The sequence below is a fragment of the Entelurus aequoreus genome, linkage group LG12, assembly GCF_033978785.1.
Source record: "Entelurus aequoreus isolate RoL-2023_Sb linkage group LG12, RoL_Eaeq_v1.1, whole genome shotgun sequence".
Lineage (NCBI taxonomy): Eukaryota > Metazoa > Chordata > Actinopteri > Syngnathiformes > Syngnathidae > Entelurus > Entelurus aequoreus.
The window spans coordinates 22,533,939-22,549,409 of NC_084742.1; the positions used below are offsets into that span (position 1 = coordinate 22,533,939).

At 42.2% G+C, this 15,471-nt stretch overlaps 1 protein-coding gene across 3 annotated transcripts in view; it reads right to left on the reverse strand.

The window, feature by feature from the left end:
* The window catches only part of LOC133661762 (tetratricopeptide repeat protein 31-like), a 55,683-nt gene extending 40,354 nt beyond the window's left edge, over nt 1-15,329 (reverse strand). Inside the window, exons 1-6 of one of the 3 annotated variants that reach the window (XM_062065226.1) lie at nt 15,129-15,329; nt 15,013-15,032; nt 11,424-11,448; nt 10,477-10,637; nt 10,334-10,408; nt 458-637 (exon numbers count right to left, since the gene is read on the reverse strand). In XM_062065226.1, the coding sequence (XP_061921210.1) occupies nt 458-637; nt 10,334-10,408; nt 10,477-10,637; nt 11,424-11,448; nt 15,013-15,032; nt 15,129-15,132 (465 nt within the window). In that variant the 5' untranslated portion in view covers nt 15,133-15,329. Of the gene's footprint in view, nt 1-457; nt 638-10,333; nt 10,409-10,476; nt 10,638-11,423; nt 11,449-14,991; nt 15,033-15,128 lie in introns of all 3 variants that reach the window. The other 2 variants (XM_062065225.1, XM_062065227.1) reach the window with 2 other exon arrangements.
* Between the last annotated feature and the right edge of the window lie 142 nt (nt 15,330-15,471).

The window sequence follows — 15,471 nt, forward strand, 5'->3', positions numbered from 1 at the left end:
AAAGTTATTATGCCATGATTTTACTAGTCCGGCCCACGTAGGAATAGATGGTTCTCCATGCGGCCCCTGAGCTAAAATGAGTTTGACACCCCTGCATTAACCCCTTCAAACTATAATTCCTTCAGTGTTGTCCCATTAAGAATTAGGTGTTTGCAGAAATGCGGGGTGTGCACTCACTTTTGTGAGGCACCATACCAAGAATGAAATCATAATTTGACAGGAACAACATTAGAATGTTATCACAATTTTTTTTTTTTACAAGAATAAAGTTTAAATAAGAGAAAAAAATGGTCCTATTACGAGAATCTTGTAATAATACAAGAATAACTTATGAGAGCAAAGATGTATTTTTACGAGAATAATATTGGCAATACGAACAGAACATCATTCTGAAAATTCATTCATGAGAATAAAGTCACAATTTTACAATAATGTAGTTCTAGAATTATTAACATACCTCAGAATCACACAAATGGTCATGATCACTTTTGTTTTTGTCGCTAGCATCTGAGCACAGGTCGTTAGCTGAAGTTGACAGTTTAGCCATGTCTTGCTCTATTTTGTTGTCGACTTTTTCGTTATCGTCCTCCTTCTTTGTCTTCTCCATTTTTTTCAGGCGGCTTCGTTCTTTTAGTCTCTGGTGATTGACAAAAAGGTTAAAAGTGTAAAAATTAAGAGGAAAAAAGCTGTAATATAATTACACCAATTAAAATGGAATATAATAACGCATAATGACAAAAACACGCAGCCAATGTGAGAAAAGGGGTAACAATTCTTTTACAGCGCAAATTTAACTGTGTGAGCCCCACAATAGTGTTTTTTTTTCATCTGCCATTTTCACAGCCTGACATTGAAGGACAGAAACAGTCTTTAGAGCGATGGCCAGTAAGTTTTGTTTCAACCACCATGGTGTCAGGAGAAGCAGCAGTCAAAATGAATGGTACCAACACCTGTTCAAGGGCTAAAAGCACTCAATTTTTGCTCGCTTCTGGCAGGTGTTTTGACTGTAATCTACTTAGTCGTCATTCGGGATGTTTGGGAATACAGTAAAATAGTCCCTCCCATCTCCTGGTTTGTTCTGGCATCCTAGCACACAACTTCTGCCTATCATGGTTAGACAGACTGAGAAGGACACTGAGAAACTATCCACTCACATTTTTTTCCCTGCCAATATGTTGTTTGTTTTGATTTGGCATGGTGCATGCTGGGATGACTGACATGTCCCGGAGGTAGTGATGCACCAAATCTTCGGCCAAAAGTCGATAAGGCAATTTTGGTACATTTTTATCAACGAAACTAGACTGCTGAAACCAGATGGTGTGATTCAGAAAGCAGGAAGCACGGCCTTTTCCTGAGTAGACATGGTATACATAAAAAATATGAAAAAGTGACTGTTTCAAAATCACAACATTTTTCCTTAATACCATCCGAACAGTATAAGCTAAAGTTACAAATCTTTCAGGTCGCGTGTGGCTGCAACAGTAATATCAGAATTCCTCCCGCTGCACACAGCTCTGCTGGCTGATGACAGACGGAGACTAATCCCCTGAACTTTTCCCTCCAATTAAAAACTGCTAAATCAGCTGTTTGATAATGTTTCACCTGCCATAAAAATGCAGACTTCCATGGTGGTGGAAGAAGGTTGCCCCAATGTGTCAAAAACCTGCTTGCGGACATAGCAGCAAGAGAAAGGCAGCACATTGAACATGATAGTGTATTTACAGAAGCACCAACCAGCGCCAAATGCTATGCAGAGTTTCGTCTACATGCAATTGTTCGTGGCACACCACCACATCAAAATAATTGCCACCACACCTTAAAAATAAGTTTGTTTTTTACATGAAAACATATTTACCTAATCTATTGTTTAGATGTACATAATGTAAACAGTTTATTATTTACGCACTATTGGCCATAATAAGTTTGGAAAAACATCTCAAATATAAAAATGTTTCTCCATGCCAGGGCTATTTAACTACATAATGAAGAGGGCCGCAGTTTCAAGAGTCCAAGGGCTCGGGGGCCGGACATTAACATGTGGATGTTTCGTCAGAAAGTGCCTCCGCAGGTTATATTCTTTTGAGACTTAGTTTACTTTATTACAAAGTAAACACATTAGCTTTCACCCTGCGTTGTCAATAAATTAATTATTCTGCCATCGCTCCTCGTTTCCAGCATGCACAGCTAGTTAACAGTATGAAGAAACAGAAGCTCCAGGATTTTTGTTGGAGATTTAAGTTCCTTCTCTTGAATTATTTTCCTCCATCAGTTTTATTTCTATATTTTCTTTTTTCATTTAGGATTGTATTATAAACATAAAATAAACATTACAAAAGTCTAGCGTCCATTGTGTATTTTACATAATGGTAAATAATGTCTATTGTGTATTTTAAATGAATAAAATAGGTTTAGTGTTAGTGTGTTAATACGTTAACACAACTATATATGCTTATGCATATACAAATTAAACAACATCTCATCTACAGTACATCAAACATTGTACACAATGTACCGGTATGTGACTTGTCCCAATTAAACCTAAAGGTGTCGCGTATCGCCCTTTACTGGTCAAATTTAGCGCTAATTGTATTAGATGAGCTCTGATCGCCCAAATTTACTCTTAAACAAAAAACAACACAACCACAAATACAAAATACATCACAAAGTCAGCAATTTCAATACAAATCAAACAAAATATTTTCATGCACAGTATCTACTTACAAAGATTTGACCAAGTTTCGTGTTGAAGCTTACACGTAGGGATTTCTACCATTGTTGCTTCTTGTCTAGAACAATGTGTCCGTCAGGAAGCAATGACTTGAGCACTTACTCGGGGCAGAACATTCATACTTTGTTGTCCACTTGTTGTTAAAATTCATCCATCCATTTTCTACCGCTTGTCTCTTTTGGGGTCGCGGGGGGTGCTGGAGCCTATCTCAGCTGCATTCGGGCGGAAGGCGGGGTACATCCTGGACAAGTCGCCACTTCATCCCAGGGCCAACACAGATAGACAACATTCACACTCACATTCACACACTAGGGCACTAGGGTCAATTTAGATTCAGATTTTCGCAATTTATTTTGATTATTTTTCAGGGTTGAATAAGTAGTCTTTTTCTACTTACCCTACTACTGCTTTATTGTGCCTCACTGTTGCCCACTGTGGGGTGGTGGCAGTACTGCATACATGAGCAACCCTAGTTTAAAGGCCTACTGAAACCCACTACTACCGACCACGCAGTCTGATAGTTTATACATCAATGATGAAATCTTAACATTGCAACACATGCCAATACGGCCGGGTTAACTTATAAAGTGCAATTTTAAATTTCCCGGGGAACTTCCGGTTCGAAACGCCTCGGAGGATGACGTATGCGCGTGACGTAGCCAGTAGAACACAGGTATGGCTTCCACATTGAAGCCAATAAGAAATAACTGTTTTCATCTCATTCTGGATGTATTCTGGACATCTGTGTTGGTGAATCTGTTGCAATTATGTTCATTGCATTATGGAGAAAGAAGCTGAGCAAGCAAAGAACAAAGTTCTCGGTGCAAAGCGGACGTATTTTGCGAAGGAAGTCAGCAGCAACACAACACAGCCGGTGTTTCATTGTTTACATTCCCGAAAGATGCAGTCAAGATGGAAGAACTCGGATAACAGAGACTCTAACCAGGAGGACTTTTGACTTCGATACACAGACGCCTGTAGAGAACTGGGACAACACAGACTCTTACCAGGATTACTTTGATTTGGATGACAAAGACGCAGACGTGCTACCGTGAGTATGCAGCTTTGGCTTCCAAACATTTGATCGCTTTCCCGTACGTGCGCGTCACGTACGTAACTTTGTTTAAATATATAAGCTTTATGAACCTTGGGTTAGGTGAACGGTCTTTTGGGCTGAGTGATTGTGTGTGTTGATCAGGTGTTTGAATTGTATTGGCGTGTTCTATGGAGCTAGGAGCTAGCAGAGGAGCTAGGAGCTAGCATAAACACCTAGGTGTTTTTATGCAGGATTAATTTGTGGCATATTAAATATAAGCCTGGTTGTGTTGTGGCTAATAGAGTATATATATGTCTTGTGTTTATTTACTGTTTTAGTCATTCCCAACTGAATATCAGGTACCGTGAGTAGCAGCTGCGCTTCCAAACATTTGATCGCTTGCCAGTACGTGCGCGTCACGTACGTTACTTTGTTTAAATATATAAGCTTTATGAACCTTGGGTTAGGTGAACGGTCTTTTGGGCTGAGTGATTGTGTGTGTTGTGCAGGTGTTTGAATTGGATTGGCGGCTTATATGGAGCTAGGAGCTAGGAGCTAGCATAGGAGCTAGGAGCTAGCATAACAAACACTTAGGTGTTTTTATGCAGGATTAATTTGTGGCATATTAAATATAAGCCTGGTTGTGTTGTAGCCAATAGAGTATATATATGTCTTGTGTTTATTTACTGTTGTAGTCATTCCCAGCTGAATATCAGGTCACCCCCGGCTCTCACAGCATCTTCCCTATCTGAATCGCTTCCACTCCCCACTAGTCCTTCACTTGCACTTTACTCATCCACAAATCTTTCATCCTCGCTCAAATTAATGGGGAAATTGTCGCTTTCTCGGTCCGAATCTCTCTCACTTCATGCGGCCATCATTGTAAACAATAGGGAACTTTGCGTATATGTTCAATTGACTACGTCACGCTACTTCCGGTAGGGGAAAACCTTTTTTTATCAGATACCAAAAGTTGCGATCTTTATCGTCGTTGTTCTACACTAAATCCTTTCAGCAAAAATATGGCAATATCGCGAAATGATCAAGTATGACACATAGAATAGATCTGCTATCCCCGTTTAAATAAAAAAATTTCATTTCAGTAGGCCTTTAAATGGCTTCATTAAGCCTATTTGGGTGATGATTGGTGGGCCAGAAATGGCCGCCAGTTGAATAGGCCTGCTTTATGCCAACCGGCAACCTTCAGCATACAAAGAGCCATTTGAGTCCATTTCCAACTAAATAAAACCCATCCAGGGCAATAAACTCTGTTTGATACCTAAAATGACGATAACACCACTTATACTTTCATTCCACTTATGCTATAGCATTTATGAAATCAAACACTAAACAAAAAATGACTCACCAAGTATTTTAGCTCTGAGCAGCTTTCTGCAGCAGTTCCGATACTGTTCTTTTTCGGCAATCACCAGCTGGGTATTTTCCCGCAAATGCTGCGTTTGTTGTGGAAATGTCTTTCAACAGTGGATTTTTTTGTTGTTTGCTATTTTCTCCCCACTTATTAAGCACAGAGCTGAATCAACCTTGTCAAAAGTGAAGGCAAATTAGTCTGTCCTTGAAGCAATAACTGTTCCATATGCATCAGGAATTTTACTACCCTCATTTTTCTGACATTACTACCGACAATAATGTCAAATTTTAAGCCATTCGCCTTCACACCTCCGTTTGGCATCTGTGTGTGGGTTGTGTATGTTCTTCCATGCGTGTGGAGATTTCTACACGTACTGTGGCTTCCTCCAAGATTGTAAAAATATGCATGTTAGGTTAAATGGAGACCAACTTGTCCATAGATATGAATGTTAGTATGAATGACTGTTTGTCTACATTGGCCCTGCTATTTTTCGTTAGCCTGCTAATAAGCCAGTCGCAGCTTCCCGACGCCAAGTGCCGCCAGTCGCAGCTTCACGACGCCAAGTGCCGCCAGTCGCCGCCAGTCGCAGCTTCACGACGCCAAGTGCCCCCAGTCGCAGCTCCACGACGCCAAAATGGCTAACACCAGCTAGCTAATATGACGCTAAGAATAGACACACAGGCATAATGTTATGTTTTACCTTAACACCAAAATACATTCACAATTGTGGCAGCAACTTAATCAAGAGTAATCAAATAAGCACTTCAACAACTCCAAAACACTCTTGTTGACAAGTTGCAAGCAAGTCTACAAAACATGTTGAGATTCAGTTTTAAGACCCTGCCTACATTTATTTGTTTTCAAAATCTTACTAAGAGGTGTCTTTATCAATTGTTTATTTTGGAATTTTCTTAAGCCACTTCGTGATTGCATTGATTTGCTATTTGTGTTGTTTTTTTGTTTGTTTTTTTACAAAGAAAATATTTGTGTTATTGTCACTAGAGTTGCAGGTTTAGAAACAGACTGAATCTGAAATTAACAGCATAACAAAATATTCCTGAGAATTACTTCAAATTATCACGAGTGAAGAAACTACAAGGATAAAGCCAAGTATACGACAGTAAAGTCTCAACACTACAATAATAAAAACACAGGTTGACATGAATAACGCAATTGTGTAAGAACAATAAATTCATAATAATAATTTGTACAATTTTGAGAAACAAGCTGAATTGCTGGTGGAAGGTAGAGATGAATTACAGGAAAAAAGTCAGAATTTATCTACAATAAAGTCATAATTTTGTGATAATTTGTTAGTTTTCCCTTAAAATTACCTTTCTCAAAAAGGTTTTAATTTATTTAGGTCAAATTTGCTAATTATTTTTCTCTTCACTTAATTCTGAATTTATTATCAAACTATTTCAACGTTATTCTCAAAAAACAGCTTTATTCTCCAAATATTTTGAATCTACAGTATTCGCAGAACTGCAATCCTTTATTCTTGTTGAGTGCTGACTTCATTCTACAAATTTAATTTCCATCAGCGTAATTATAAGACTTACTAAAGCAACACTTCTCTCTGAGCTGCCACCTTACCGTGGTAGAGGAGTTTGCGTGTCCCAATGATCCTAGGAGCTATGTTGTCCGGGGGTTTTCATGCCCCCTGGTAGGGTCTCCCAGGACAAACTGGTCCTAGGTGAGGGATCAGACAAAGAGCAGCTCGAAGACCTCCATGAAAAAATAAAAACAAAAGGACCCAGATTTCCCTCGCCCGGACGCGGGTCACCGGGGCCCCCCTCTGGAGCCAGGCCCGGAGGTGGGGCACGATGGCGAGCGCCTGGTGGCCGGGCCTGTACCCATGGGGGTACAGGCACAGCCCGAAGAGGCAACGTGGGTCCCCCCTCCAATGGGCTCACCACCCATGGCAGGGGTCATAGAGGTCGGGTGCGATGTGAGCTGGGCGGCAGCCGAAGGCAGGGCACTTGGCGGTCCGATCCTCGGCTACAGAAGCCAGCTCTTGGGACGTGGAACGTCACCTCGCTGGGGGGGAAGGAGCCTGAGCTAGTGCGCGAGGTGGACAAGTTCCGGCTGGATATAGTCGGACTCACTTTGACGCACAGCAAGGGCTCTGGAACCAGTTCTCTCGAGAGGGGCTGGACTCTCCTCCACTCTGGCGTTGCCGGCAGTGAGAGGCGACGGGCTGGGGTGGAAATTCTTGTTGCCCCCCGGCTCAGAGCCTGCACGTTGAAGTTCAACCCGGTGGACGAGAGGGTAGCTTCCCTCCGCCTTCGGGTGGGGGAACGGGTCCTGACTGTGGTTTGCGCTTACGCGCCAAACCGCAGCTCAGAGTACCCACCCTTTTTGGATTCACTCGAGGAAATACTTGAGAGTGCTCCCCCGGGTGATTCCCTCGTTCTACTGGGGGACTTCAATGCTCATGTTGGCAGCGACAGTGAAACCTGGAGAGGCGTGATTGGGAAGAATGGCTGCCCGGATCTGAACCCGAGCGGTGTTTTGTTATTGGACTTTTGTGCCTGTCACAGATTGTCCATAACGAACACCATGTTCAAACATAAGGGTGTCCATATGTGCACTTGGCACCAGGACGCCCTAGGCCGCAGTTCCATGATCGACTTTGTAGTTGTGTCATCGGATTTGCGACCTCGTGTTTTGGACACTCGGGTGAAGAGAGGGGCGGAGCTTTCTACCGATCACCACCTGGTGGTGAGTTGGCTGCGATGGTGGGGGAGGATGCCGGACAGACCTGGCAGGCCCAAGCGCATTGTGAGGGTTTGCTGGGAACGTCTGGCAGAGTCTCCTGTCAGAGAGAGTTTCAATTCCCACCTCCGGAAGAACTTTGAACATGTCACGAGGGAGGTGCTGGACATTGGACCATGTTCCGGGCCTCTATTGTCGAGGCGGCTGATTGGAGCTGTGGTCGCAAGGTAGTTGGTGCCTGTCGTGGCGGTAATCCTAGAACCCGTTGGTGGACACCGGCGGTGAGGGATGCCGTCAAGCTGAAGAAGGAGTCCTATCGGGTTCTTTTGGCTCATAGGACTCTTGAGGCAGCGGACAGGTACCGACAGGCCAAGCGGTGTGCGGCTTCAGCGGTCGCGGAGGCAAAAACTCGGACATGGGAGGAGTTTGGGGAGGCCATGGAAAACTACTTCCGGACAGCTTCGAAGCGATTCTGGACCACCATCCGCCGCCTCAGGAAGGGGAAGCAGTGCACTATCAACACCGTGTATGGTGAGGGTGGTGTTCTGCTGACCTCAACTGCGGATGTTGTGGATCGGTGGAGGGAATACTTCGAAGACCTCCTCAATCCCACCAACACGTCTTCCTATGAGGAAGCACTGCCTGGGGAATCTGTGGTGGGCTCTCCTATTTTTGGGGCTGAGGTTGCTGAGGTAGTTAAAAAGCTCCTCGGTGGCAAGGCTCCGGGGGTGGGTGAGATCCGCCCGCAGTTCCTTAAGGCTCTGGATGCTGTGGGGCTGTCTGGGTTGACAAGACTCTGCAGCATCGCGTGGTCATCTGGGGCGGTACCTCTGGGGCGGTACCTCTGGATTGGCAGACCGGGGTGGTGGTTCCTCTCTTTAAGAAGGGGAACCGGAGGGTGTGTTCTAACTATCGTGGGATCACACTCCTCAGCCTTCCCGGTAAGGTCTATTCTGGTGTACTGGAGAGGAGGCTACGCCGAATAGTCGAACCTCGGATTCAGGAGGAACAGTGTGGTTTTCGTCCTGGTCGTGGAACTGTGGACCAGCTCTATACTCTCGGCAGGGTCCTTGAGGGTGCATGGGAGTTTGCCCAACCAGTCTACATGTGTTTTGTGGACTTGGAGAAGGCATTCGACCGTGTCCCTCGGGAAGTCCTGTGGGGAGTGCTCAGAGAGTATGGGGTATCGGACTGTCTGATTGTGGCGGTCCGCTCCCTGTATGATCAGTGCCAGAGCTTGGTCCGCATTGCCGGCAGTAAGTCGGACACGTTTCCAGTGAGGGTTGGACTCCGCCAAGGCTGCCCTTTGTCACCGATTCTGTTCATAACTTTTATGGACAGAATTTCTAGGCGCAGTCAAGGCGTTGAAGGGATCTGGTTTGGTGGCTGCAGGATTAGGTCTCTGCTTTTTGCAGATGATGTGGTCCTGATGGCTTCATCTGGCCAGGATCTGCAGCTCTCACTGGATCTGTTCGCAGCTGAGTGTGAAGCGACTGGGATGAGAATCAGCACCTCCAAGTCCGAGTCCATGGTTCTCGCCCGGAAAAGGGTGGAGTGCCATCTCCGAGTTGCGGAGGAGACCCTGCCCCAAGTGGAGGAGTTCAAGTACCTCGGAGTCTTGTTCACGAGTGAGGGAAGAGTGGATCGTGAGATCGACAGGTGGATCGGTGCAGCGTCTTCAGTAACGCGGACGCTGTATCGATCCGTTGTGGTGAAGAAGGAGCTGAGCCGGAAGGCAAAGCTCTCAATTTACCGGTCGATCTACGTTCCCATCCTCACCTATGGTCATGAGCTTTGGGTTATGACCGAAAGGACAAGATCACGGGTACAAGCGGCCTAAATGAGTTTCCTACGCCGGGTGGCGGGGCTCTCTCTTAGAGATAGGGTGAGAAGCTCTGCCATCCGGGGGGAGCTCAAAGTAAAGCCGCTGCTCCTCCACATCGAGAGGAGCCAGATTAGGTGGTTCGGGCATCTGGTCAGGATGCCACCTGAACGCCTCCCTGGGGAGGTGTTTAGGGCACGTCCGACCGGTAGGAGGCCAAGGGGAAAACCCAGGACACGTTGGGAAGACTATGTCTCCCGGCTGGCCTGGGAACGCCTCGGGATCCCCCGGGAGGAGCTGGACGAAGTGGCTAGGGAGAGGGAAGTCTGGGCTTCCCTGCTTAGGGTGCTGCCCCCGCGACCTGACCTCGGATAAGCGGAAGAAGATGGATGGATGGATGGATGGATGGATGGACTAAAGCAACATAATTCTCGTGAAGTTATGACTTTGTAGTTATAAAATTACTACTTTATTCTGCAAACATTTCGAATATTGCTACGTATTTGCGAGACTTTATTTTAATCAAGTGACCAAAATACACAACAAGTCAAGTACAAACAAGTCATAACAAACCTGAAATATCACCATAATGAACTTGTAATAATTTGAAAGTAAGGTTGTAACTATACAACAACAAATGTTTTTTTTAATAGCTACCAGTTTCTTCAGATGATTCTTTTCTGCTTTGTCTTTGACTGGCTCACGTGGGAATGCCTCGCTCCATTCAGTATCCTTTGGGGAAAAGAAGTATTTTTAAGATAACCATTAAAACTTAGCTTGCTGGCAAGAACAAAACGTACGCTCTCTTTGGTCGTGTCTTGAACAAAAGGAGTCGTACGAATGTTAAAGAATGCCCTGAATCTGTTTGAATCTCCAATGTCTTCCTCGTGTAGAAATGTGTAAAAATAATTGTACAATTCAAGCTGATCCAACGGAAGACGGTTAGTGTTGAATCGCAAGTCTGTAGAAGGAGAAAAATGAAATTTAAGAAAAAATATAATTTCTACGAAAGCTAATGTCATTTTTCTGTCAATTACAAATACAATTTTACAGAATTTAGTTCGTAAAAAAATCACAATGATTATTGTGATGAAGATGAGATTTTCATGAATTCAAAACATATGCGACCTAAGTTAGAGAGAATGACAAATTAGCTTTTAAAATATAACAAATATTAAAAGGGCATACTACGATTTTTTTGTGGTCTACATAACATGTAACTGTGGTGTTTTGGTCAAAATGTTACATATATTTTGCTTTACAAACTCATCTTCAAGCCGCTTTGTGAGGGTCTCTAAAAACTAAATGTTTTGAAAGGCCGTCTTATTAGAGCTCCACGCGTAGCTACCCCCTCCAGCTGGCTTTAAATACATCTCCACCCAGTCAGCCATGTTGTAGTTTTAGTCATACACTTCCGTAACGAAAAATATATAAGTTAGAACCATAAATACTTTTTATTAGAATTAGAAATGGTAAGAGAAAATGATGTTAGCATCCAACCGTACATTTACGAGCCGATTTTGTCCGCAAGAAGAGGAAAGCGAAGACGTTTTGCTGTCTTCATTGAGATTGAGTTCTGATGTTAAGTTTTGATAATTGCTTTTCAAATGTCTATTTTTACATGATTTGATGTGCTCATTATTGTATTGCGCCTCATGGATGGCTTTTCATCTATGGCATGGCAACATCAGGCCTGGAATTTGCCAACTAAAATAAGGGAGAATTTTTATAAGAACAGACTTCTTACCTTCTTGTTTTATGTCTTCTTTTTCCTGCAAAGAAAAGGTGACTTTAATAGATGAATGTCATAAAAACTATCTAGTACTCTTTTTAACTGGTTCCGCTCTTATGTTTTTATGAACGTATGGATGCATGTTTTTCAGGAACCCATGAAATAAGATGTGGGGTTCCTCAAACTAAATTTTAGGTCACATTAATTTGTATCTTTACATGTTGCCTCTTGGGGACATCACTAGCAAACGTATTTTGTTACTGTCAATAGTGCTGTATGTACATGTTTTTTTTTTCTGATGTAATGCATTTTGTATTGCAACTTGCATGTGCGTGAATAGTGCTATATAAATAAAGGTTGATTGATTAAGGCCATGTCCACACGAACACGGATACTTAACACATACTTTTCTATGCGTTTAGGCCTCTTGTCCACACGCAAACGCATACTTTTGTCCTTAAAAACGCAGACTTGTCAACGTTGGCCAAAGTGTAGAGTTCCAAAACTCTCCGCTTAGCGTTTGCGTGTACACGGCACAAACCGGAACTTGTACTCCTCTGATAGTCGTTTCCAAAGCTCAACAACTCTGCCTTGCTGCCTTTAAACACATTATAAGAAGACTTACTGTATGTCTGAACAAAAATATGCTGCTATTTTCACTCTACATTGAATAAAAAGGCTCATCGAAATGGGCTTTGCGACACCCCCACCAGCTGTTTTGGATACGATCGCTGTCAAACCTCCACCTGATGGAAAAACTTTGACAAGCAAGACTTTTTGCTCTGTGTCATAAGAAAGATGCAACATTACATCGTTTTTAGTCATTATATAACGACAGATCATGAAGTTAATTTACGTGCGTTGGTTCCATTTGTGTGGATGGAGCTGGGCGCGACCGTGCACACGCGTAAAAAACAACCAAGCAGCTAAAAAAAACATGATGTAGCATCCTCCTTAGTGTGTACTGATATTAAAGACAATATCCACTTCATTGCACATGTAATGTATCACCATATCGATGATTAAATGCTTTTTAATTTTTTTGCAGCAGCACACTCACGTACGTGCGCTTTAGGCACTTAAACATGCAAATGTTTCCTTGACTCTTAGTGAGTGCTGATTTTAGAAAAAGTTTACACTTTACTGCACGTGCAGTGAAGTTCCATGAGGGTTGGTGGGTTTCAGCGGCACAGGTATGCATGTGCACATTAAACACTAAAAAAAGATTCACAATGTTCCCAGGGCTCTGTGTAAATGCAGGCTTGTTTTTTAAAGATAATGTACATGTCATTGTACATCTTGTACATCAAAATAAACATTACAATAACAGAGGTATAATATACGCCACCAAGTCAGCTGTTGCTGCTTTTTCCAGGCTTATGATTCGACAAAATGTGCATGACAGCAGGTGTATGCGTTTGCGTGTAGACATGAAACTACACTTGTGTGGATGGAGATTGTTTTAACCTTGGATATGTGTTTTTGAAACTGTCCGTGTTCGTTTGGACATGGCCTATAATGACCAGAGCTGGGTAACGCGCTACATTTACTCCGTTACACCTACTTGAGTAACTTTTGGGATAAATTGTACTTCTAAGAGTAGTTTTAATGCAACATACTTTTACTTGAGTATATTTATAGGGAAGAAACGCTACTTTTACTCCGCTTCATTTATCTACATTCAGCTCGCTACTCGCTACTGATTTTTATCAATCTGTTAATGCACGCTTTGTTTGTTTTGGTTTGTCAGACAGACCTTCAAAGTAGGATCTATCGCATGCCTGCGTTTCACCAATCAAATGCAGTCACTGGTGACGTTTGACTCCGTTTCACCAATCTTTCCCGGGCGCGGCTACGCTGCTGCCCACTGCTCCCCTCACCTCCCAGGGGGTGATCAAGGGGATGGGTCAAATGCAGAGGACAAATTTCACCACACCTAGTGTGTGTGTGACAATCATTGGTACTTTAACTTTAACTTAACTTAAATAGAGCCAGGCGGTCACATGATTAACTGCACATAAAGTTTCAGCTGCAAACAACAACAATGGCAGCGACAACAACGAACGCAAACACCCCTGGCCTCACATAAAATCGATGTTCACGCTTCAAACAACCAAAAAAACAGTTATGTAATGCGTTGTCATATGTGTCTCCCCAAACAAGTGGACATTTCAGCTTACATGAACTCAACATCAAATTTGAGGAAGCACATTGTGGTAAGTAACGTTAGTAGATATTTTGGCTGTCACTGTAGGCTGATGTTAGCTTCCCTGCTATGAATCACTGTCAAATGTACATCGTGTGGGGACATTTATTAACGCAGTGCAGCCTCATAAACAGACAGAGACACACACACACTCACGCATGCATACAAACACCAATCAGAAGTGCACAGTGTGTTCCCAGGTGCAGCCCACACCTATCAGAGTTTATGGTTTGCGTAAAGGCTAACTTGTTATTTTCCTTTGTAATCTCTGCCTACTGAGCCTATGGTGCTGTTAAGTTATTGTGGCTCAATTTGCCTTTTTTTTTTTTTTATGTATTATTATTTAATATATTATTGGTTTAGTTGCTTAAGAGATATTCCTGGCTCTAGATTTGTTCATTGCTTTTTTTTATATTTTTGTGCATTATTTGTTGCCGTCATCATTAAACGAACAGGTTACTCATCAGTTACTCAGTACTTGAGTAGTTTTTTCACAACATACTTTTTACTTTTACTCAAGTAAATATTTGGGTGACTACTCCTTACTTTTACTTGAGTAATAAAACTCTAAAGTAACAGTACTCTTACTTGAGTACAATTTCTGGCTACTCTACCCACCTCTGATAATGACTAAGAAAATGTGTTGGAAAGACACTAAGTAAGTTTGGTAAGACTTCTAATTTCGGTAAAGCTACTATTGTAAACCCCAATATACCTATAGTGTATATAATTTTTAAAGTAATGATCCTTTAAAAATCGTTCTGCCTAAAACAATTAACTGTTACTCATGCGAGATGAATCACAATGCCCTACGTGATTTATTTTTTTATCAGAATCACCCTAAACTAAGGATTGGCAAAATATATTCACGACAAATACACAAAATTAAGTTACTTATGGCGATAAGTTGCATACATACGGCTAATTAATTGATTAACGTGGACCCCGACTTAAACAAGTTGAAAAACGTATTCGGGTGTTACCATTTAGTGGTCAATTGTACGGAATATACTGTACTGTGCAATCTACTAATAAAAGTCTCAATCAATCAAAATGCCTGTAATGCTAGCTAGGCTAATACATGTAATGCTAGCTAGGCTAATACATGTTTGGTTTTTTTTGATTGATTGAATCTTTTATTAGTAGATTGCACAGTACAGTACATATTCCGTACAATTGACCACTAAATGGTAACACCCGAATAAGTTTTACAACTTGTTTAAGTCGGGGTCCACGTAAATCAATTCATGTTAAATGGTAATGCTAGTTAGGCTAATACCAGCAATGCGTCTGTATAGTGCATACCCCTCGAAAAGTAGATAGTTGCATCCCTGGCAATTCAGCTTCGTTAGCTCAATAAAGTAACAAGTCAATTACCAATAGAAAGGTTGAACTTACGAGGGGGTTGTCGGTTGAATCTGGGGAAGAAAATGACAACTTCATTAACCTGAGCTAAAACTTAACTACAATACCGGCTCATTAGTGTTTGCCACACATTTAGAATGTTTTCTTACCCATTCCGACACCAAGTAAGTTTTGGTCGGAATCCTTAAAATGCTAATCCGTTTGAAAAATACAACGGAATGTTACTAGTAGTGGTATCAATTACGCTGTAAACTCATCACAAATTCACCGACAATACTCTTGTGCTTATTTTGAGGTTGCAGTTTTGGACTTCCGGGGAGAAACAGGACTTCCGGTGTCCGACAGGAAGTACTGTACTGTAGTTTATTGCATGATGCACACCACCTGGAATTGTTTTTCGCATGATATTCGGCTTTGTGGAAATATTTTTATAAGAAAAAATTTATCATTAGACCTACATTTTTTTATGTAAATTTTACAAATATGTTTGGG